The sequence below is a fragment of the Crinia signifera genome, chromosome 1 (genome assembly GCF_055691185.1).
Source record: "Crinia signifera chromosome 1, ASM5569118v1, whole genome shotgun sequence".
NCBI classification, from domain to species: Eukaryota; Metazoa; Chordata; class Amphibia; order Anura; family Myobatrachidae; genus Crinia; species Crinia signifera.
The window spans coordinates 182604319-182630710 of NC_139217.1; the positions used below are offsets into that span (position 1 = coordinate 182604319).

The 26392-nt window shown below is 41.3% G+C and overlaps 1 protein-coding gene across 1 annotated transcript in view; it reads right to left on the reverse strand.

The window, feature by feature from the left end:
* TET2 (tet methylcytosine dioxygenase 2) overlaps positions 1-26392 on the reverse strand; it is an 81989-nt gene that overhangs the window by 19599 nt on the left and 35998 nt on the right. Inside the window, exons 2-3 of the mRNA XM_083178862.1 lie at positions 2543-5552; positions 882-972 (exon numbers count right to left, since the gene is read on the reverse strand). Of these exons, the coding sequence (XP_083034988.1) occupies positions 882-972; positions 2543-5507 (3056 nt within the window). The 5' untranslated portion in view covers positions 5508-5552. The remainder of the gene's footprint in view (positions 1-881; positions 973-2542; positions 5553-26392) is intronic.

The following is a 26392-nucleotide window of genomic DNA, read 5'->3' on the forward strand; positions in this document are numbered from 1 at the left end:
GACGGTACTAGCACTTAACTATCTTGATTATACCACTTTTGTGGTAAGAGATCAGAGTCTCTGTGATATTTATTATTTTGTTTATTGAAAATGCAGTTATGTTCATGGCAGTTATATTTTAAGAATACTGACGCGCGTGCGCGCCCCATGGCAACAGACCTTGTCCCGGGTCCCCGCCTCCTCCCCTGCTGCCTCCACCGGTGCCCCTCGCCGCCCCACCATCCCCCTTAACCCTGCCCGTCTCCCTCAAGTGGAGATGGGTAGGGACCCACATCGCCACCATTGATAGACTGGGACGCGCGTGCGTGTGAGACGCACGCGCATCCCAGTCTCTCTCGCCGGCGCTCGCCAGCGCAAGGGGTCTGGCGAGCGCCGGCCAAAGATGAAACATGCTCCGTCTGTATGTGCAGGTTACATTTTAGAAAATGATAAATAAACAGCAAAATTATCTCTATTCTTCAGTTATTTCATCACGCATAATTACTGAATATTTTCGTTAACAGTGACTGAGAAGGACTGCTAAATAATTAAGCAAGATGTGTGCCAAGCAAGGAGAAAGACAGGAGTCATTTTTACATAATTTGGACTCCCCTCAACCTCCACAACCCAAGTTCACAATACTCAACACGCCAGTGGCTGACAGGGAGAAACAGAGGGTGACAGGAAAAACAGTGGGTGACAGGGGCAGCAGTGTGCCTGCAGTGCCTGCTGCTCCAATGGTATTTCCACCTCTGAGTCCAAATAGAGCAGTATCAATATTAAGTGCCATACACACTACAGTTATTGTTCTAAATGTCTAGGCAAAAAGCCACTGTTCAGCAATTCTAGTCCACATTCAAAAGATATAAGGATACTATAGTAATATGAACTTTGTTAAATACCTTTCTTCCATCATTTCTCTGATAGCTGGCAAGTTCGGTCCAGCACCAAGATGTGTATAATAAGGTCCTTCATCTTTTTCAATGATTTGTTCTGTTCATATAGAAAGCAATTCAATCAATTAAGTTTCCATTTGCAAAATGCGCCCTGCACAAGCAGTCACTTGGGCTGTTTTCAAGCTGGCCCAAATTGACTGGCAGATGTCAATCATCGTTTGCAGAATAACTCATGAGACACTGTCCAGGATGTGTCCATGTCATCAACAGTATTTGTACAACACTCTCCCATAATTTATTTATTTTAATAACCTTTTGTAGTTGTTATTATAATGCTCATTATTTAGAACTTAAGAAAACAAAACTAGTGTTACACCTAACAAATTAAATATTGTGCATGTAGACATCCCCTTGCATATTGTATATATTCTCATTAGTAGACATTGCTCTTTTGTACTGGTTAGCATACCTCCCAAGAGCATCTATTCACGCAGCCAGAGGGGCTTATTGCATGGCTAGAAGCTCACAGAGCCTCTGGTCCATGCCCCCACAATGGCAAAATGCCACGCCCCCCAAATTTCAGAGGCGCACCGGAGGCTGCTGCAGGGACAGAGAAAGTTGGGAGGTATGGGTTAGGCAGCACATGAATGTCCCAGTCCCAGTATACCAGATACGCTAGGTCATGAAGTTCTACAACAGCCGCACATCCTCAGGTTGACAATATTAATGTAATATTACTAATGGCCACCCACAAGCCAATGTTATCAGCTGGCACCGATGCCAATCTAGTGACAAATATCTGAATACGATGTCTTAACACGACTAATATACCTGTTAGTGTCGTATCAATGCTGTAACCCAATTTCCCAAAATGCTTGAAAATAATCTGATCAATTTCAAATGAACTATTGCAGTAGTTTCTGTCAAATAGGCAGCAATAATTATGTAAAATTTGCTGGGTTATTTACTAAGATTGGAGTTCTATTGAAGATAGGATATTGCCCATAGCAACCAAAAATATTCTACTTCTTATTTATTACACACCTTTTAGTATAAAATGGATGCCCATAGCAACAGAACTCCCATCTTAGTAAATAAATCCCTTGCTGTGTATGTGCATATGGAAAGATATCAATTCAGTTAAGTACTGATTTGCCTTCATTCTTATCATACACGTTACTAAACAGTGGTACGTTTCCATGGGAGAGATGGGATCACTATTTTTTGCTGCAAGTGATTGACAGTTACCTCCACTGGGACCAAGGATGCTGCAAATTCATTCATTTAAGCCAGGATGCAAATCATACCACTTTCAGATTTCAAAATGCAGGACTGCATGAAACTGTTCAGTCCCTAAGCGACCTTGCATTTTGCTCTCCCTGGTCGCTTCAGCGACCCAGCAATATTGCTGGATCGCTGACGTCATGCGAGGGCGGGGCGGAGCGTCATTGGGGGAGGGGGGGCGAGGCAGCGCTTGGAGCTGACACTGCTGCAAGCACTGTCTCCTCCATCAGGGTGAACGGGAACCAGGTCGCTCGACCCGATTAATCAGCTGAATTGCAAAGTCGCTGAGCAGCTGAGAATGATCGTGTGAACAAGAATGAAAATGCTTGGCACAATTAAAATGACTTCTATGTGTTATTTTCTGAGCACTTGCAATCACTTACCTACACAGCTGCATGATGGGAAATCATACTGTGTTTTCACAGGCGTATCCAAGAGGTTTTTGACAGGAGTGCTTAAAAGCTTTGACGGAGATTCTAAAAAGTTGCTCAGAGCAGAGCCTGCTGCTCTCTTAGTTGGAGTTTTTTCAAGTGAAGGGACAGTCTGTTGGTCTAGTGTTGAAGAGTTAGCGTGTGTAGTTAAAATAGTAACAGGGCCTGAAGTCTCCACCTTAACATGCTTGGGTGATTTGATGGTTGACACATGATGGTGAAACAATGATTTGCCATGGTACTGTTTCATCTGCTGTTCCATTGTTTCCAGAATGCTCCTTTTTTGTACATTATCGGGGCTAAAATGCTTAATCTCTTGCTTGATAGATTTTTTTCCTGTTTTGTTTTCATTGGGTGCCCTACTGCAGACAGACGGTGAGCCGTTTTCCACTTTGATAGATCTGCGTGCAGTAGAACCTTCATGTTTGCTTTGCTCCCGACGTTGAAGCAAATGATGCCTCAGAGCGGCATGTTTTGGAATACAGTTCATCTGTTTTGAAAACTGAGGATGATATCCTGCAGGATCCTGCAAACCTGGGGTAGGAGGATTGCTTTGTGGTAAGTATCTCCTTTGATTTGCCATACTTTGTGGAACTGTTATATCCTGGCTCTGTCTACTATAATCTGCAGCGTTCTGCTGATCGTTATTCAAAATAGGAAGATTGCAGCTGTTTTTCTGTTCTTGGTAACTGCGCTGGCCTTGTTGCGGAGACTGACAAGTCTGAAAATACTGCTCAAAAGCTTCAGTTTTAATCTGCTTACCAGTCTCTGCATGTTCTGATAGGTACTGGTCTTTTCTGTGTGAGATGGACTGGCTAGAATTTAAATGCAAGGCTGTGTTACTTGAACTTTGCCTGAGTTGCATCTCCAGATCATGAACAGATGGATGGTATTGATGGTTATTTGGGTACTGACCAATTGCTTGAGTGTTTTCCTCTAGTTTTAAGTGATTGAGCGGACTTGACCTATTTGGTGCATTACTGAACAGCGGCTGCGTGTGTGGAAGTTGATCTTTGACCATTTTAAAATCTTGATTTTGCGGAAAATGTTGGTTCTGGTGAAACAGTGGATTCTCACCTAGCTTTGAATGCAGCCTCTGCTGGTGCAGTGACTGTTGTACATTATGTGAAAATTGTCCTGCCTCGGATGTCTGCAGGTTTAAGTGCTGTTTTAAACCTTGATTATATGTCTGCTGTTCTGAATGTGACTGGTAGAAAAGACTGTTTTTCTGCTCATAGGATTGCCGTCGAATATCAGTGTCAGCTGCCTGGGATAAGTGCTTTTGGAAATGTAGCTGTTGCCCATGAGGATGTAGTGGTGACAAAGAATCCCCTAAGTCTTGATTACCATGTGCCCGATTTTTATTACTAGGTTTTCTTGTATATTGCTTTAGCTTCTTCTGACTTTGGGACTGAGAATCCATTAGTAACTTCAGCAAGTTCTCTGACTTCTGGACACTGTCTACCTTTGGACAGTGATTGGACCGATATCTTGGCCAGTTTGATCTGACAAAAGGATTTCTTTGCTCCATCAGATCCTTATCAACCTTCTCAATTCCATTGCAATAATCTTTGCCATTTTGAGGTGGAACATGCTCATTTTTCCTTTCGTGTTGTTTTTCAAAAGCACAATTCTCCTGCCTATTGTTTTCTGGTGGTAGCTCTAATCCTGCTGAACATTGTAGTGCAGCAGCGGACACTGTTCTGTTATCAGGCTGCAAAAAGCTAGACTGAGAGGAGACCCTAGGATGAAGTGATTGGCATGCTTCATTGGCTTGTGAATGTACAAAACTGCCATCACAAAGATTTTGGGTGGAACTGTAAGTGCCATTTTCCTGGGCATACAGTAACTTGTTAAACAAAGTCATAGGATCCTTGCTGAAAGCTGCAGTAAGTCTATCAGTAGATCCACTATTTAGGACATTGTAAGAAGCATTGATGGATACAGGAAGGTGTTCAGAGGGCATCAGTCGCTCAGACTCACTTACATCACCGTTTCTTTCAGATAAATCCTGGGCATTATAGCTGAGTGCCTCTTGCGGAAGTGGTTTATTTTCTTGTACAGGATGTGTAAAGCTTCCTGGTTTTACAGCAGGCTCATTACAGTTGTCAATATTGGGGGCCTCAACAGCCATGGCATCTGACTCTTGATGCAGCACCGAGTTCAAGGTTAATTGGGAAGTGATCTGTCCTGAGGTATGTGATGAATGAATTGCCTTGGGTGACAAATCATTGCTAGCATCCTTTAGAGTGTTAATGGCAACCATGTTAGATGTGGTATTCTGCACTGCAGGGGAAACAGTTTCAGGATAATATGGAGAACTGGTTTTCTCAGAGAATTCACCATGTGTATGCTTCATGGAAGAGGCAAAAACAGTAGCACCATTAGACATTGGCATAGTCTCATCCTTCTGACACAAGACAATGCCACAGTTTTGGGAGTTAAGGTTGTTGTTCTGCTCATTGGGAACCTGACCACCTGAGTTTTCCTGATCATCTGTTCTCACAGCTTTGTGTTTGCTACAGAGATCAGAAACACTTGGTTGGGTATACTGCCCATTTAATTCACCTTCATTTTCTCCATTCACCTCCCCAACTGTTCTTATTTTTTTCAGTTGAAGAAACTCAGACAGCAAAGGCTCACTTAGTGTGCGTTTTATTGCACCATTATGTAAATTTGAATACACACTGTTTTCACATGTGAGGTCAGAGCAGTCTGGGTTTCCCTTCATATGTGCGGATCCATAGCTGTTTTTTGACTGTAAACAGCTGACTCCATTAATTTGGGGTTGGGATGTCTCTGATGGCAGGTCCCCATTCTGTTGCTTTGCTGGCTGATTTTGGCAATCAGGTGATGGATGTATTAGAAGCGGAGTCAATCTACTGCCCTCATCATGGTGGCTTCTTTCTTCTTCCATCGGGCCTGCTCCGGGGCCATCCACAAGGCTGCCTCACAGACGTATCTAGTAGAGAAATAACATAGATTTAACTTCACTCTCAACTCAAAGCATGACATGAACTATATATGAAAAATACTGCAATCCTTAATAAGCACATCCTATCTATATAAAAAAAATTCAAAGATATATACATTGGGAATATTTAATATTCATTTTACCACAAATGCATTATACTGTATGAATGCTCAAATGTACCCGTCACAATGTAGACAGGCATTTTTGTACTTTATGGATATTTATGGGGCTTACACCCATGCCGATATTAAGTTATTTTCTAAGTGACTTTGCTTAGTTTGGCAAAGTCGCTAAGAAAATGCCCCTACATCGGTGTGTGTGTAGGAGCTATAGTGACAGCAATGCACGTCGCCGTGCATTGCTGTCGCTGGCCGAGATTGATGGTCAGTTACCATCAATCTCGTTGGTCGCCAGTGTTCCGCTGTCAGCTCACTCAGCTTGCGCTGTGTGTGGGCTGTCAGCAATGTATGCTGAGTGACAGCAGTGCCCGACCTAGCATAGGTAGGAAGCTGTACACACATTGTGTGTAGGGATCATACGTGTCATGCCTGAGTGAGGTTTCCTGGAAACAGATTGGTTGATTATCTGCTGAGACAACAAAATGGTTGCACTCACCATGTATAGATCATTGGCACAGTATGACTAAAATCTATACTATCTGACCATTTAATTAAAAATATAATTTTTTACTGTTAATCTCTCTCCAAAGCTTCATACATCACCTGAGAAATGGAAATAATACTGCTAATACTGATTATGTTTAGCAAATAATAGAGGGCCTTTTTCAATTTTAAACTTAATTGTGATTTTTTTTCTTTAAACAGTCAGTTGCATCCAGCTGCCATTCCCTCTGTTGGCCTGTAATTACCTTATCTTGATGTACCTGATGTGAATGAGTCAGTATTGCAACTAGATGTGTGGCTTCCTGAACAGTACAGAAAATGCTAAAAAAAAGATACTAAAGTAAACAGCCATATTTTGGAGCTAATCTAGCCAAACTGTATAGTTTCTAACTGTACTTCTACCTAGGGAGGCCAATCCCAGGGCATTTTTTCCATCCCAAGATTCTGAATTGAAAAATACTGTCTCCCAACATTCCCGGGATTGGCCTCTGCATGCTGCACAGGAAACTGCTGTGAAGCGTGGTGGGCAGATGTGTCAATGCACAGTATGACCTCTAACATCATGCTGTGCAGTTGAACATCCTGGTTGCTGGGCAGTGCCTGTGTTGAGCACTGCTAGTACTCAGTGCTGCCCATCAGAAAATATGCACTTCAATCCCAAAATCTCGGGATTGGAGGCACCTATCCTGGGATTTAAATCCCTGCAAAAAATGGTTTATCCGGGAATCCCGCCAATCTCAATCCTGGGATCGGCATCCCAACTTCTACCAAAGTCACTTGGATATCTATCTCTCTATCTGACATTAATCACTATCAATTTGTACTCTTACACCAGGGAGTGACATGTGTTGCAATGACATGCCCACACCACACCCTTAATTGACTTGTGTTGTGACATTAGCCATTGCCCATTGCCATCCACATTCTGCAAATTCATGTCTCATCTAACCTGAGTGGCAACAAGTCTCAAGTCAGACATGAAACCAAAAAAAAAAAAAACATGCAACTGACTCTGACTAAGGCCCATATAGTTATAAAAGCTGAGAGCACAGAAACAATGTTGAGAATTTAGAATAAATGTCAAAGTAAATTACTATATCCAAACTTCAACACACTGTAAATAACATGTATATTATGTAACCTTTATCAAATACAAAGAATTTTATATACACAGGTACACAGATACACACGGCGGAATGTAATGCCAGCTGACTCTGATGTTTTGTTAAAGGGGCAATCACTTACAAGGCAAAACAATGATTGCCCCTTTAAAAAAAACAGAATTACCATCCTATATAATAAAAGGCTAACACTGCTCCTCTCTATCTCTATAGGGGAATTCAAGTGTTTTGCTTGTCAGAAGCTACTAGAAGGCACCCAGCAGAGCAATTAAAGTGTCACCTCATTTGGGCACACACAGATGCCAGTGCTGACATTACTGTTATGTTGTTTTGTCATTTTGATGGGCTGGTAAATAGTCTATTCGGTACTTGTGTAGTTTCACGGCACCAGCATGGCGCCTTGCTACTTCCGGGTTGTACGCTCGCCACAACTATCTAAAAGAAACTAACTTAACTCCATGCCAACATGGATAGTTCATACCCCCACTATCCATGTTGGCATGGAGTTGATTTTAGATAGCGTGGCGAGCGTAGCGAGCCACCGAGCCCGCAGCGTGAGTGAGCGAAGCGAGCCCCGCAAGGGGACTCAGACGCACGGCGCCATGCTGGCGCCGTGAAACTACACAAGTACCATCTATTCATAAACACCAGTATCGGTAATGAAGGCCAAACCCACCTGTTCTTTCTGTCCTCATATCTACCACTCACATGCTCTCATACTCAAATAAGCACTGCTTATGCAAACTCTGTTACATGTGCACATAGGGCCTTATTTTAGTTCACTCTTTCTGACAAAATCCTTCTTAGATGGACAAAACCATGTGCACTGCAGGGGGGGCAGATGTTACTTGTGCAGAGAGAATTAGATTTGGGTGGGGTTTTACTTCAAAGTGAGATCTATATTGCAGTGTAAAAATAAAGCAGCCAGTATTTTCCCTTCACAGAAACAAAATAACTCACCCAAATCTAATTCTCTCTGCACATTTTACATCTGCCCCCCTGCAGTGCACATGGTTTTGTCCATCTAAGAAGGATTTTGTCAGAAAGAGTGAACCAAAATAAGGCCCATAGAGTGGAAATAAAGAAAGGACCTTGTATCCTAAAGAAATGTATCAAGAATGCCAAACACAACCCTCTTTGGTAAATGCTAGACACACTGGCAGAAAAGGTGAGGAGTCACCTGTACTGCTACATAGGCCCCATGGTGTTTATATTACAGGTTCATGTTTATTGGACATCGCTGCTGTTCATCCTGTCCTTTGCTTAACTGCGCTACACATATACAAAGATAAACATGAAACAAATGACAAGCTCCTTTTAAGCATCATGAAAACTGTAAACCTATCTAAGAACTTTATTAATTGTTGTGGTCTATGGATAACATTTTGACATAAGAAAACTTCCTGTCATTCTGGAGGCTCTCTGGAGACAATTCTAAAAATAACATGGACTGATACTGCACAATTTGCAATAGTAGACCTGAATAAGCATCATATTTACCTACTTTAATTGTCTACTCTTCGGGAGGAGCCCGGAGAGGAGACTCTCTGCAGCTTTTTAGGGGGCAGGGCTTGTCATCATTAAGCCCCGCCCCATTCTAGTAAATGCTGCGATTTGCGGCTTTTCATGGAGGATGTTGTACTAAATTATGCAATTTGAATCATTTTAGCCTCACCCCCTCCCTGAAGTGCTGCAAATGCCGGTTTTTGATTGGCAGAGAGAGGGGGTGAGAGCTGATGCCTGCTAACAGCGGGAGTCTTGCCCACCTGATTTTCGGGACCCTCCCGCCCATTCTGGGAGTGTAGATAAGTACAATATGCATAGCATATGGGTACATTCCACAAGTGAAGTAAGTGCAAAGCTTTTTCTTCTGGTTCAGTTTATAGCGTTTCATACAGCTGCTGAATGTGACAGAGTCACTTAACATCGGTAATGCAAAATTCTGTTTGGCTGTAAAATTATCTTCCCAGGTGAGGCAGAAATTCATGCAGAAGTAATGGCTCTCAAGATTAGTGTTAATCCTATTACTTGATTGTGGGGTGCCAGGCTTTTCTTTCATGTTACAAGGATTATTGACACAGCATTCATAAAGTGACAAAGAGATAAACATTTTTTTCCTTTTCAGTTGAAAAAGCCAATCGAGGTCACTTTAGAAACTGCTCGGACCCTAACAACCTGCTCGGCAGAATCATCTGCCTGCTGCAGGAATAAGCAGAGGAATCCATTACCCAGAGAATGCTGATATGAAACAATAGTGATTAACAATGTTTGTCTTTTTTTGGCTCAATTCTGATCTTATTTTGTACTGTACACAATCAGATATTAAAGCCAAATATTAGGGAGCATGCTCTAAACACAGAAACATAGAAACATAGAATTTGACGGCAGATAAGAACCACTTGGCCCATCTAGTCTGCCCCTTTTTTTAAACATGTTACCTCAAACCATATTTGATCCTTATTTTTTTGTAAGGATATCAATATGCTTATACCAAACATGTTTAAATTGTACTACTGTATTTGCATCTGCCACCTCTGATTGTAGGCTATTCCACTTATCTACTACTCTTTCTGTGAAGTAATTCTTCCTCACATTTCCCCTGAATCTTCCTCCCTCTAGTTTCAGTGCATGTCCTCGTGTTTTGTTGCGCCTCTTCCTGTGAAGAATGTCTCCCACCTGTACCTTGTTAAAACCCTTGATATATTTGAAAGTTTCTATCATGTCCCCCCTTTCCCTTCTCTGCTCTAAAGTATACATATTAAGATCTTTTAGTCTTTCCTGGTACGTTTTGTGATGTAGGCCATGCACCATTTTAGTTGTTCTTCTTTGTACAGTCTCTAATGTATTTATATCCTTCTGGAGATATGGCCTCCAGAACTGAACACAATACTCTAGGTGAGGTCGTACCAATGACCTATACAGTGGCATTATTACTTCTTTCTTTCTACTGCTGATACCTCTCCCTATGCAACCAAGCATCTGACTTGCCTTCTTCATTGCTTTGTTACATTGCCTACCTGCTTTTAAGTCCCCTGAAATAGTGACACCTAGATCCCTCTCTTCCTCAGTAGTTTCCATTCCAATAAAGATATTAAAAAGCACCGGTCCAAGTACAGATCCCTGGGGTACTCCACTTGTAACCTTTCCCTCCTATGATTGTTCTCCGTTTACTACAACTCTCTGTTTTCTGTCCTGCAACCACGCTCTTATACATTCAACTATCTTAGAATCCAATCCCAAGCTTTCAAGTTTATTTAACAGTCTGCGATGTGGGACAGTGTCAAAAGCTTTACTAAAGTCTAGATAAGCTACATCTACAGCCCCACCTTGATCTATTACTTTAGTCACCCAGTCAAAAAAGTCAATAAGATTTGTTTGACATGATCTTCCCCCAGTAAACCCATAGTGTTTTGGATCCTGTAAATTGCTGGTTTTGAGATATTCTACAACTCTTTGTTTTAAGAGTGTTTCCATCAATTTCCCTACTACTGAGTTGCTTACCTTTTCCTTGCTTCCACTTTTGTGCAGTGGGACTACATTCACTGTTTTCCAGTCCTCTGGAATTACTCCAGTAGATAGTGACTGGTTGAATAATTCTGTTATTGGTTTTACCAGCTCCCCTTTAAGCTCTTTTAGTATCCTTGGATGTATCCCATCTGGCCCCATTGATTTATCCACTTTCAGTTTTGAGAGTTCTGTGAGGACTCTAAAGCAGGGCTGGGCAAAACCGGCCCTCTAGATGTTAATGAACTACACATCCCAGGATGCTTTGCATTAGTTTTGCTATGTGGCCATGCTGAAACTGATGCAAGGCATGCTGAGATGTGTAGTTCATCAACATCTGGAGGGCCGGTGTTGCCCAGCCCTGCTCTTAAGCATAATATTTCTCTCAGAATATACTGCAGAATAAGCAAAGTAACTTGCAGTTTTTACATATACCAGTTTTCTTTTTCACCATCACAGGTGTATTTTCTCAGGTTCGGGATAACGGCATATATGAGATGCTATGCATAAACTAGTGCACAAATATCTTCAAGCATATTTTATTTCTTTTACACCAATTATGTAACGGGTGTGAATAGGTTTATGTGAGTTTTGTGCTCTGGCTCCGCAACCCTGGTCTTGGCAAGAGTGTGACAGGATAAACTACGGTTTGAAAAGGTTTCCCTGGGTTACTACGTTATATTAAAAGAAGCTCAAGAAGCTCAAGAAGCTCCATTAATGGACTCGGGAAAACCCTGATCATGGCCAGGGTCATGAAGCTGAAGCACAAAACCCAGGTAGATCTAATTCAAACTGACACATAAACTGGGTTTTTACTGGGTTCTTGACTTATTGGGAAAGGGGTAACAACACCAGTGAAATCGGTGTTCACTAATCCATTTTGGGCCTGGGATTTTGAAGTGAAAAGGGTCTTAAAGGAATTAAATGTAAATGTAAAAAATGCTATTTTTAGTAGTGACATTTAATTTTTAAAATATATTTTAGGACTGTTTTGAAATAGCATGACACATTAAGTAAACAGGGTAAATTCTAAAGGCCCCATCTATTAATGCAAGGTATTGCATGCTGTACGTCGCATGCAATACCCTGCCCACTGACCGGGCAACTCCCAGGTGGCTGCATCGCATACAATACATTGTATTCGGTCATACTATATATTGCATGCGAATCCAGTCATGGCTGCCGGGATTTGATAGATCCTTGTGGAACCACTGAGATCTGTAATTGCATAGCGCATGGGAATTCTGTAAAATTTTCCTTTGCTTTTATTAACTGTCATTTAAACATATCCTTCTTGGGTTTTCATATATTAGAAGACACATTTTCAACTGGAAATCAAGGAACATTTATTTGAAGTCATGTTCCCTTTAATTTTTCCAGGACAGCAGCACAAGCACCATGATAATCATATGTAATAACTCTGCAGTGAAGGTCATCCTCACTATGAATATTAAATACAAAATAAAATAAAAATTTGAACACTTAAAACATGTATTTCTTTTGCTGAAGGGCGATTTCAAAACATAACCTCATCAGAATTTATGAGGTAGTATAAATATTCCTCATCAAAGGCACCTCTTGAATCTGTCTTCTATGGAACAATGATAGGACAATATTTTAAGCAGGACAATTCTGAGAAAAGTTGGTAAATGTAACATCACCCCTTTCTGATGGCTGAATTAATGCAGCCATCATCACTAAAAAGACATTAATTTGTTTAAGCTGCAAATTGTCTCTGCAATCTGCCTTTTATAGGATACTAACCTTGAGAGTATTAGGATCAGTGGCGTAACTATAGAAGGTGCAGGGGGTGCAGCTGCTATGGGGCCTGAGGGCTTGGGGGGCCCAAGGTTGCGGCAACAATCCCCCTTGGGGGGCCCAAGGTTGCGGCGACAATCCCCTGAATCTATTATAGTTACAACGCAGTGCTGCCTTTTTCCTATAGCTTTTTTCTTTTTAAAATAGTGCGGTGCTGAGTGGTCGGATCCGGGAATAAGGAGGGTGCTGGGGTCATTATAGCATGCTGGGTCAGCAGGTACCCGACGGGCGGCGCTGGGCGGAAGCACAGCCTCCTCAATGGCAGCACACGGGCAACTACACGCTTAAGGGGAGCGGAAGCGGGGACATAACCTGGAGAGCACAGGTAAGAGGGGCGGTGCTGGCGGGCCAAGGGGAGGGAGTTGTTCACTTGTTTTAGCATTTAAGAGTGTTGCACTATCACTGTTATTTATCCCTGAGGACGGGCTATACGCCCGAAACATGTTGGATGAATAAATAACTTTTTCACGTTTTCATCAAATCAAGCCTGATGACTACTTCTACACTAGGACCAGCGAGTCCACGCTGGAAGGCACCGGATCAGTAATATTTGCATCATCCATTTGGGAGTGCCGGCTCAAACAGAGTGTATACCTATATATATATATATATATATATATATATATATATATATATATATATATATATATGTCTAGTGTCTGGTTGTGTGTCTCCGAAACACTGCCATCTGTTGGCAGCAAGTGAAACTTACTTTCTTTCTCTCTCACACACATGCACAAACACAGAGGCAATCAAAAGGTAGCAGACTAGCTTTCAAAGCATTTGCTTCAAGCGGGCTTAGTAGTATCACTTATCTGCTTATATTATCTGTTAGGACTTCATAAGTGTTCTTACACTGCACATTTAATGCAGCTCACCATAGATTCTACCCCTGCAGTACCACCTCTTTTCGTATTGATGTGATTTGTGTCTGCATTACCATGGGATACTGATTGCCAAGTAATTTACCAACTGTCGCTATCTATACCATCTCCAGCGAGCTTAATAAAAGATTTGTTTTACAACCATCATCTCTTCTATTCAAAGTCACGCCTTCGGATAATCTTATTGGTCACCATATCTTAGTGAGCCTTATCAAGGCTCTAGGGTTCCATTATCAGTCAGCCCCTACATCTGTGGCTCCAGGTTCTGGCCAAATCTTAGGCGTGACAACCAACATCTAAGCGGAGTCAGAAACAACAACGAAAAGGTTCCGAATATCCACTACCTTTACCCGAACAAAAGGAACTAATCTAATGCAGCCCCTGTGACAGCATAATGCATTATAATGAGATGTTTCCACACTTTATAAAACATTCATGGCAGCTGAATGAATTGTACTTTTGGGGAATGTTTGTAGATGGAGACATAGAAAATAAATGTAATTTAAATATATAAAATGTATCTAATATATAGTACATGCCAATACCTAATGAATGCTGATATCAGAACTATAAATGTTATAATAAAATGTTATTATGGGTGATCACTTACAAATTAAAAACTGCAGTACAGCCTAGCAACCAATTAGCAATTACTTTTTATTCATCCACAGCAAGCAAGCCAATGGAATCTGTTGTCTTGTACATTGCTATAGGTCAAGAATCACCAGCCTCTAGCTAAACACAATGTACCAAGTATTCATTATTCATTATATATTCCAGTTTAACTAATAATAATTTGACAAGACAATAAAAGAAAAACACATTTATATTGCGGGAAGTAGTAGTTGTATTAGGACTAGGATTAAATAATTTGCGGCAGTTGGCAAGTCAAATATACCAGCAGGGCTTATTTGTAAATTGAATGGCTAAGGTTTATTGGCATAATTTGCTATCTGTACCTAAATAGGCAAATTTCTCTTTTAATTACTGTATAAAATACTGAGGCTTATATCTAAGGGTGAGATGCACTAAGCTTGAAAAGTGATAAAATGGAGAGTTATAAACAGCCAGCCAATCAGCTCCTACCTGCCATGTCACAAGCTGGGTTTGAAAAATGACAGGCAGGAGTTGGTTGATTGGTTGGTTGTTTATCACTCTCCATTTTATCAATTTTCAAGGCTTAGTGCATCTGGCCCTAATTCTTTGTGATATTTGCCATAGGTGGCAATCATTTGCACTGAAAACTGTTCTGTGTGAAGAAGGTTATGGCCACCTGCTATAACTATTTGCACTATGGTAGTAAATAAACACCACTTCGTTTCACTAACATCTACATAATCACAACAGTAAATATTGTAGATGTAATAAAAGATAAGGACAATGGGGAACCATGTTGAATTTGGATTTAAAATGCCCTATAAATACATTTCAAGAGAATATTATCTGTGTGTTGCTGGGACATATTGCTTTAAAATACAAAGGAGAATTACTGTACATTGCTTTTTACCTACCCATAATTCATGGGAGTTCAATGGAGTTCAACTATTAAATTGTTCTGCTTTTCAGAATCAAATTAATTACTTATCATGTTTGTCCCAGCCAAATGCACCAAATTAAGTCACGTAAAGTATCTAAACTTGTGCTAAGTACTTTGCAGCGCACTCAAAAAAAGCTGACTTTTCACAGAGTTCTGCTCGCCACCTCAGGTGGATATGAGCAGAACTAATGCAGTTGTGTCTAAACCGCAAAACAGTTGAGTAACTCCATTGTGCACCCATTACGTATTTGCACCTAAATTACAATTGAATCCATCCCCCATTATAATTGTATTTTCCTAAACTATCCTGGTAGCTCATGCTAAACAAAAATATACTATATAACATTACATTTAACTTGGGCAAATGATTTCATCATCAATTCTAAATGGTTATCTGTCTTAGTGAACAGTAAGGAGGACAAGGTTCATGGTTTACTGGCTTGCTCACAGCTGTGTAAGAAACTATGGTTACTTATTGAATATGATGTAGTCACAAGCTTCACATGTGATGTTCGTGCTCATATCCAGGAATTTCCATGTATAAACTTTACTGAATAAAAGTACTGTACGAAGTCATACCAGTCCACTTGATGCCAAAATAGTACAGAATTGGGATATCTAAATGTAGTAGACTATTGTAGTTTATATGTATTTTATTGTACGTTATAACGAACAGCTCAGTGAATTAAAAATATGGGTACTTATGTATTATCTGGGCTCCCATGTTAAATGCACCCCATTTTTTCATACCCCTACTATCCAACTACGCATGGAGTTGATTTTATATAGTGTGGCGAGCGCAGCGAGCCACCGTGCCCGAAGCGTGGCGAGCGCAGCGAGCCCCGCGAGGGGACGCGGTCTCATAAGAAAAACGGGAGCCCAGATATTACATAAGTACCAAAATATATACTAACAGTGCATCCGGAAAGTATTCACAGCGCTTCCACATTTTGTTATGTTAAAACCTTACTCCAAAATGGAATGATATCGTTTTCCCCCCTCAAAATTCTGCACACAATACCCCATAATGACAAGGTGAAAAAAGGTTTTGGTAATTTATTAAAAATAAAAAATAAGAAATCACAAGTACATAAGTATTCACAGACTGCCATGACGCTCAAACTTTAGCTCAGGAGCATCCTGTTTCCACTGATCATCCTTGAGATGTTCCTGTGGTAAGTGCAGTAAAGTATGGGGTGTTGTGTGTTACATTTTGAGGGAAGTGCAAAAAGTTAAGTGCTGTGAATACTTTCAGGATCCACTGTATTTTTCAACCTCACTCATCTCATTTGTTTATAAGTAAAGATATATCTGAAATTAGTTATAGATTTTTAGTGAAGTTTTACTAAATTTAACTTTTCTAAATTCTAACATTAACAATGCAGAAATCAATTATATTTTTTAACTTTTACAAAATGATTTATACAGCAAATTCCCTTTTATATATAATGCTATACCTTCTATAAATAGTTCCCTTCTCATTTACTGAGCAAGGAAGTGTTTAATTCTTTTGTGGAATATAAACTTCAAGTATAAATAAATGCAGTTCCGTGTCTTTTGGTGAGCTATATCTTAGGGGGATATTCAATTAGTTGTGGTACTTACTGAGGCTAATTAATCCCCTGGGGCCTATTCAATTAGCCCTGACAGCTGGCAGTATTGTGGATTTTTTTCACCTGCCAGGAGAAAGAAATCCATGATGAATAATGTGTTTTTGCAGTCACATGGGTCTGGGAACCCTATTTGTTTTCACCAGGGAATGGTTCATTTTTCATATTTTTCGGTTGCTTTTTTGTCTAGAACATTTTCTGAGTTAACTGAAAACCACCTTTATCTGATGAAAACATAGCCTATTATAAATGTTAGACTAAGCACATAAAATAATGGCTGTTGGTTCAAATTATGGGGTGAATGCATTACGGGTATTTTATTCACCAGGGGGCTATTCAATTATCTCTGATAAGCCGGCGCAAGCTGCGGATTCTCGGAGTTTGTTTTTACTGCCTCCCGCAGGCTAAACAAATTCTCAAAAGCATCCCCCTTTTCTAACAAAATCGGGCTGTTTCTCATGAAAACACACAGATTTTACGGATCTTCTGTGTTTTTGTGAGAATTTTTTTCTTTTACGAGCAGCCTTAAAAAATGATATATATCACAAATGCATGTTTCTTCTCCTGTAATTGCATACCCCCTATATATTATGTGAAAACATCTTGATAATTACATTACATAATATCAGTTGAAGATATAATTGAATACATTTTATAAATATTTTTTACTTTAACAATATTCTGTTTGGTTATCTAGAATACAAATGCACCCACTGAAAGGCTTTACTCCCAAGTTTCTTCTCCAGGATTCACATTCTTTTTCATTAGCGCAACACCTATACCAGTGTTTCCCAGCCCTGGTCCTCAAGGTAAATTACCTGACATGCTGACAAGTGATGTCTGGCGCAACTGCAGCAATAATATATGAGGAATTATCTGTACTATAGCCAAATGGCATAAATAAGAGCTTGTAGGCAGTGGCGTAACTTCAAATATTGCGCCCCCCCCCCGCCAAAAGGTTTCTGGTGACCCCCCCTGGCTTCATTCTGATGATAAGAAGAACGGACCATCACAAAATGTCCGCCCCCATACAGCAGGCAGTTTCAGAGAACTGTCATCTATATTGGGGGCGGACATTTTATGATGGTCCGTCTCCATAGGCTCAGAATGAAGGCAGGACGGGAGCCGGGACCCCCGCAGCGAATACAGGTAAAGCGGCGGGGCATGGGGGGGGCATTGCGACAGCACTGCAGCCCCCCGGCGCCCGCACTTACACTGCGCCTCCCCGCGACCACGGGGGCTGCGTTGCTATTGTTACGCCACTGCTTGTAGGAGTTAGGGGATACATTTATAGAGTCCATGTGGAAGACTTCCTACAACTGGGGGTTAGCTAAGGGTTTTGGGCAGAGGTTCTCAAGGCACCCCAACAGTCCAGGTATTAAGTATATCCATGCTTGGTCACAGGTGACTTAATTAGTACCTCAGTCAATTTGATTTATCAATCAGTGCTGAGCCATGGATATACTTAAAACCTGGATCACATTTGGAAACCTCTGGTTTAGTGGGAGAGGAAAACCATCACTAATTTATTAGTTGAGCTTTCCAACTTTATTACAGGAAAGTTTCCTGCTTGTGTACAATACAGTATGTAGAAAGTCCATTTAAATAAACAGGACACTGACATGAATGGAAAAGCTCTGAATATGTATAAAATATGTTTTTTTATTTTTTTATTTACCTAACTCACCTGACTATCTTTTAAGGCTACAAATCTGAAACAGATGAGTTTAATTATAGCAATACCTTACTTGAAAAACAAATCTATCTGACCAACCCATATCTAAAAGCCTATTAAGTTTTATTTGCAAAAAAGGAAATAATCCTTAGATATTTGGAGCAAAGATTATATAGAACTTAAAAAGGTTAAGCTACAAATTCTCCAATCAGGTGGTCTTATATTCTCTTAAAAATTACCAAATAGTGGTCACTGAATAAGCAGAAAGATTTTTTTTCTAATACGAGTGCAAAACGAACAAACACACTACATTCATGAGAAATCATAAAATAGCATATCCAAAGTTTCCTGATACGGTAAATGACTGAAATGGAATGTTTTGTTCATGACCATAGAAGTTTCCATAAATATCACACACATTTTAGTTATACAAAAGCTGCAAAACATTTGTAACATATTTTACAGTTAATTACTATGAAGAACAAAATGGTATATTTGAAAACATAAATAGAATGCCTTTTTTAGCAATGGTTTTCCTTTCTCATCCAAAGTCACTAGACATGGGTGCTGCCTGCACCAGTTAATATTTTTGGTAGCCATTGAACCCTTTGCTCAGATGATCCATCTATCCTTAGTTTCTTGGGCTCTCAGTCTACAATATATGCCACAAATTATGGGTGAGATTTAATGGGATGAGAGATTCAGAAAGTGAGAGATTTGGTGAGAAATCTCCAGTTTTTTTTAAAGCAGCAATCATTTACACTGCAAGAACCAGTTTGATTTTGAAGTGTAAATTATTGCTACTTTAAAAAAAATGGAGATTTCTCACCAAATCTCTCACTTTCTGAAATTCTCATCCTATTAAATCTCACCCTATGTCTCTTATCAGATGTTTTATTTGTAACCAAGCATAGACCTTGTTGATGTCTCTCCAGACTATCTTGAACATATAGAAGAGGATGTATTAAGGCTAGTGAAGTGATAAAGTGATGATGAAGTGGAAGGTGAAAATGCACCAACCAATCATCATCTAACTGTCAAATTACAGACAGGGTTTGAAAAATGATTGGCTGCTGCGTTATCAGCCTTCATTTTCTCACCACGTTATGACTTCACCAGGCTCAGTACATCTGCCCCATAGTGCCGCTTAATATGACTAAATCTGATTCCCTTATTATTAATATTCCTCCTATGGTTCTCCAGCCCTTGGAGAAACACTTTCCTTTCATTTGCAAGGATTCTTCATTGCTGTACTTGGGAAATGGCATTCCTTCTAACATCCATGATGTCTATACTATTAATACCCGGGGTGACGTGGTTAGTGGGGGTGTGCTAAACGTGGATAGCGGGGGGGTGCTAAATCGCATCGCATGTGATTGCATGCAATTTGCTGGGTTGGTAGGGGTGCCGTAAAACTGCACAAGTACTGTAGCATTGCACGCAAATCGCATGGGAGTAGTTTCGGCACTTGTGTAGTTTCACGGGGGCGCTGGGATCACATTGCATGTGATCCCAGTGCCCCTGTGAAACTACACAAGTGCCAAAACTACTCCCGTGGCGCACACACATATACACACACATATATATGCAAGTTCAACCGCAAGTTCGACTCCGAGGACCTCTTTCCTTCCTTTCAATTCAGAGGTACCCCCAACTGGGAAATCCTATGACTGATTTGTATATTTTGTGATATCTGATTCGAATTCAAAGAATGAAGCAGGACAGTGGCATAACATTGGAGGGTGCATTTGCTATGGGGCCCGGCCTCTCTGCCGTTTGGGAGGGGGGCGTGGCCGTGGGCACAGCAAGGAACCCCCTGCACCAAGTGATTTTTTTTTCATCCGCCACCCTGGTCGAGCCGAGCCTTAGCAGTACTGAGGAAGCCGCCGACTTCACGAGCAGGCTGAGAAACGCGTTTTTGAGCCCTATCATCTGCCGGTCCTTTTACACTCTGCAAGCGCAATTCATCTGTGGATTACAAACTAACCACCCAGCTGGCTGGTCCAGCAGGAGAAGGTCCCAACACAGCTTTTTCCGGAGTACATCTCTGGTAATACCATTTGGAGAGACTGACCTAAGGTTATTCACCACATCAAAAGCGCATAAGTTCACGCAGGACTGGTAATTATAAGAATGTATCACTGCCTCTATTAAGAAGTTTAAAAGCCTCCTATTCATTCCAAATTGAGTGACTTTATTACTATTTAGCAACGGCAATCCCAGCAAGTCCAGCTTTTATTGTATGTTTTATGTTGTTTGTCTTGTCTGTATGTTACATTGTGCACAATTAATTATTGTTATATTATCTGTGTGGATTGATTCCACTATATATGCTTTTAATAAATTGATTTATATACTTTTGAAACTGCAAGGACATTTAATTTTTTCTGGGCAGGATTGCGCTTCTTAAAGTGCCAGATACTCAGGTATCTGACACTACTTTCTCACCTTAGCAGTACTAGTTGCTAAGAGAGACACTGGCTGCTCTGTCTGCTGCGGCTCCCAGTCCCTCCCGTCCCCATCTCCCGCCAGCGGGTCAGCAACAGCAGCTGGAAGATACACACACAGTCACACCTGGAAGATACTCACACAGTCACATCCACGGCACTTGCTGCTTACAGCCGCTCCTCCCTCCTGCAAAGAAGGGACAGCAGTACGTGGCCCTATCAAAAGCAGCGCTGTCAACTACAGCGCACCCCTAGCAGCACTGAGGACCTGATACCACCAGTGGTAACGGTAAGTGCGCCGGGAGGTGGGGAGGGGTACTATCTGGCATGGAGCCTCTTGGGGGGAGAGGGGGAGTGGGGTTATTGCAATGGATCCTAATTGATGGGTGGAGGAGGGGGGGGGTACTGTCTGACATCCATGGAATTCTGCACCTGTGTTCCCTAGACAATGCAGCACTATATGGGGAGATCATGTCATGCATGTACAGGGAGACATTGTATGTATGTACGCATGTATATATGTATGTATGAGGGAGACAGTGTGTGTGTGTATGTATGTATGTATGTATGTATGTATGTATGTATGAGGGAGACAGTGTGTGTATGTATGTATGTATGTATGTATGTATGCATGTATGTATGAGGGAGACAGTGTACAGTATGGATGGATGCATGTATGTATGTATGTATGAGGGAGACTATGTATGTATGTATGTATGTATGTATGTATGTATGTATGTATGTGAGAGGGAGACAGTGTATGGATGCATGTATGTACAGTACACCATACTTACCTACTTTTGAAAACTAGTTTCAGGGAGATTATAGTTGGTAGTAGAATTTTGCACAGCTCCCCATTGAGGGGGCGTGTCATGCTTCACCCAAAGGGCATGGCTAGTTCCATATATGGAGAGATTGTGAACGTGGCACCTAGAAGCGTGGGTGTGTACTGCTACATCTGAGAGGAATCTTTTCAAATGCCTTCTATCTAAATGTAGATAAGCCCCAAAGAAGTTAATAAGAGCTACTATACTTGGTAAAGTGGTGGGAAATGATGCTGATGATTCAATGTACATGTATTTATTTCTCATTGCTTTTTACCCCAAAAAATGTAACAGTGTAATGTGGGCTAGGAGAAATGAGGGAGATTGCTAGACTAATGAGGAAGGGAGGGAGATTGCTGCTATTTCAGGGAGTCTCCTGCAGAATGCAGGAGGATAGGTAACTATACAGTACAGTATGTATGTATTTATGTATGTATGAGGGAGACAGTGTATGTATGTATGTATGTATGTATGTATGTATGTATGTATGTATGAGGGAGGCAGTGGATGTATGTAATGCGAGATCCCCATCCCACCCATCTGTCCCTCTTTTTCCATGAAATCCTTTCTGTCTGACCCCCCATGGGCATTGCAATTGGAGGGCCCCTTTAAAGATTTTGCTATGGGGCCCTGAATGCTCTAGTTACGCCCCTGAATCAGGAATTGAATGAATCACAATGTTGCCAAAAAACAAAACAAGCAGTGCTAAAGTTCATTAAATAGACTTTCAAATCACAACTGATTTGTATAATAATGACTATGATAACCAGAACAGACAGATGAGACCTGCAGAGCTCCAACAGCTAATATAGTGGGTTGGGGGAAGTGTTGGGGTGACCCACCATATACAGGGTCCATATTACTAATATAATAATTAGCATTATGTTGTGCTGATAAAAATAATTTAGATTTAAGGCATACATTATAGAATTTTTTTTTTAAAGTATATTGCTTTATGGACACAAAAAGATAGAGGTATATATAACATACATGTTTTGCTGAGTACCGTAATAACATACTGTACAGAAATTAAATGTGTTGCAGCATACTTTTGTAAAACGTTTATCTGGAAAAATATTCGAAATATTCCATATTCAAGAGTTTTGACTATAATGATTATTCAAATATCAACTGTCTATAGCAGTGAAATAACAAAGTATTAATTTCCTATCCTAAGGCCCCATACACACTAGGCAATATTGTGCCTAGTGTGGCACAATATTGTGTTCTTATAAGAAAAGGCTTTCTGAGCGATACTGTGGACAATATCATCTAGTGTGTACAGTCCTTTGTTAACGATGGCCACCCCCGACTGTTGTTAGCGACCCTCTCCCTCGACCAGCATGTCTGGATGAGGAAGGTCCTTATTAAAGATGGCCATGCTTCAGCGACAGCATGCCCGTGGGCCCCCTTTGCTGCAGCCGCTCACCTCGGAGCCAGCATCGGCAAGTATGTATGCACTTGCCGATGCCTACCCCTGGCTGGATTGCCGCCAATATCGGCGGCAGGGGGCATCGGCAAGTGTGTATGAGGCTTATCACCTTTTTAGAATTTTAACACAAATGCCAAATTATAAAAGGAACCATTTTTTAGAAGAACCAAAACAACAATGTAATCCCACATACAGTTTAAAGTCCTCCTTAAAATCACTGGAAGTTGTTCAAATTCAGATGCATAGGACATATTACACTTCAGAAGGAACCAATGTTTCCTCCTCACTAGAAGCATCTGAACTTAAAGTGGAAAAGACAGTAAAGACAAAGGCGGCCTGTTGGGTGTCTCTGTGTGTCTTTGTTAAAGAAGCTTTCTCATCCTAACTGGAACAATAGAATGAACTTCTGACTTAGCCAATCAGTTAATTGGCAAAGCATTCTTTTTCCCAGAAAATCCAGATAAAAAAAAATATATAATTAGGCAGCATTTATTTTGAAACATATTTAACATTGATATATATATATATATATATATATATATATATATATATATATATATATATATATATATATATATATAAAGAATATCCCAATTATTTATAGTAAAATTGGTTAAACATTGATGTCCAACATTTTGGTCCATCAAGTGAGCTTCACGATCATCACAAACCTATATTTTACAGTGCCTACTTCTCTTTGCATGGGGGTGCTGCCATGCTGCCCGATCAGCAGTGATTGGCAGAACACATCCACTGGGGGAGGAAAGCAGAGGGGCCACTCAGAGTGAAATCTTAGGAGGATTCTCTTCTAGCATAGAGCAGGATTCTTATTGGTTCTTACAGTGCTGTGCTGCCCAGATCAGTGACCTTCTCCTACCTAGCCCCATACTTCCACTTCTGGTTAAAGGAAGGAGGAGGAGCCACTGAGGAGGAGCCGCCGGGGACCAGCTGCCACATCACCGGGCACATCGCAAAGGGCAGCTCTTAACACAAGAGCAATTATTATCGCTTATGTTAGTGCATATGTGATAATTATCTATGCCGGTGATGTGCGGCAGAGAGGGGCTGCGGATGATAGTGCATCCCCCCCATAGTGAGGTTATTGAATCTGGGAAATCCACCCTAGTGTGGTCATAGTGTGGTAATATCGGATGCGACTACACTAGGCAGGTGGATAATAAACTATGTTGACGTAATGTTACTATAATATTCACACTGGCGTAACTATAGCACCGTGGGGGGGGGGCGCTGTGCATACGGGGGCGCCGGGGGCTGCGGTGCTATAGTTACACCTCCCCCCAATCCCCGCAGGCTTACCTATTTCGCTGGTCCTGGCGGCTCCGTTCTTCTGCTGAGGACCACCACAAAATGGCCGCCCCCATATAGCACACAGTTCTCTGAAACTGTCTGCTGTATGGGGGCGGCCATTTTGTGGTGGTCCTCAGCAGAAGAACGGAGCCGCCGGGACCAGCGCGAAAGGTAAGGCTGAGGGGGATTGGGGGGGTTTGAATGGGCGGCTGGGGGGCGCCCAAAACGTAGCTACGCCGCTGAATATTCACAAACAGTCGATCAGCCATAACTGAGAAATAGAACCTGCATTTAGGAAGATACAAAGACATTTCCAAACTGTGACAATATAATTTTGATCAGTGTTTTTATAATAAACTTTAATTATCTGAAAAAGTTGGTATCCAGTTTGTCACAAACGTAAAGTAAATGTAATAATTGGCAAAATGTGACTGATGTTCTATAAATCTTCGAATGCTAAATAATATATTCCCACAACATAAATAAAATATTATGATTTATGTTCAATCACATGGCTTTAACGTTTTAAATAAAATTATTCTTTAAACAAAACGTAGTTATAAGAGTACCAGAAAGCGTAAATAAAATATATATTCTTAAGGGACATACACATATCGGCAGCCGCAGGGACCAGCTCGGCGGGGTGCGGCAACGGCAAGTGCATACACAGCATGGCCTTCCCGAACAATCCATTATAAATATAGACTGTGCCTGTCTATATTCACTTGCAATACCAACACCGTTGGGCCACGCATTGGTATTGGAAGCGGGTGTGGCACATTAGGTTGACCACAGGAAGGTCTACATGCATTAGGTTGACCACTGAAGGTTGACAGGCCTTAGGTCGACACACTCAAAAGGTCGACATTGCTTTAGGTCGTCAGGGTCATTAGGTCAACACACACTTTAGGATGACATTAGGAAGGTCGACATGGGTTTTTCACATTTTTGTCCAAAATGTCGACAAAGTTGACATGGAAACTGTATAGGTGCACTGCGTCCGCTCGCCATGCTTTGGGCACAGTGCCTCGCTATGCTACGCTTGGCACACTATTCTATTCTCTCTCCACTCCCTATCGGATGGTAGGGCATGAAATACCGCCTGTCGGCACATGTCGGAGCAAAAAAAAAGTGATATACCCATGTAAACCTTTTGACTGTCAACCTTCCCAATGTCGACCTAATGCTTGTGTCGACCTAATGACCCTGTCCACATAAAGCCATGGCGACCTTTTGAGTGTGTCGACCTTCAGAACTAATGCATGTCGACCTTTTCAATGTTGACCTAGTGATTGTATATCATTGCAAGCACCTTAACACTGTACAATTGTGGCTATATAGTAAAAATCATAAGGACAGTTGAGCCAGAATCACACTGTGTGTATGCTCCTTTAGCTAAATGTAATAGGCTGTGAGTTGTGGCAATGCTGAGAATAAAAGTACTGCTCAGCATTTGTTTTGAGTACAGCTGTGAGATTTACAGTGTTTAAACTGACTAAATCTGTAAATGCCATAACATGCAGATTATTAAATTTGAGGCCTAATTCAGTAAGGGTTGTAGTATTGCGATTACACCTTGGCATGCAGGGGGCCGTCCCACATGCTAGGTCCTGCCCTGTGATCTAATCATACAATTTTGCACTTGCATTACACTGACAGCCCCCTGGCTGTGAAGCCAGGTGCAGGGCCGCCATGTGTTTGGGTCACAATGGTTGCAGAAAAACAGTCTGAACACACCTGTATTGTCCGGACTGCGTCCCCGCAATGCAAAGTTGACCTGGATTCGGGATTGAAAAATGCCTAATCCCGGGATTCCCGGGATTGAGTTTGTCAATAGAATGACAAACTTTAGTCCCCCCCCAAACCCAGTCTAACTCACCCGGCCATTGCTGCGGGAGCCGGGCAGTGATGTTCAGAGGCCGGCTTTTCATTGGGGGCCGTGCGCGGGTGGTCTGGAGGCCTGCAGATGTGCAGGAGCCAGGCAGCGGTGGACTGGAGGCGGACTTGATGTAGCCGGGCGGCAGTGAAGGCGGCACGGGTACCGG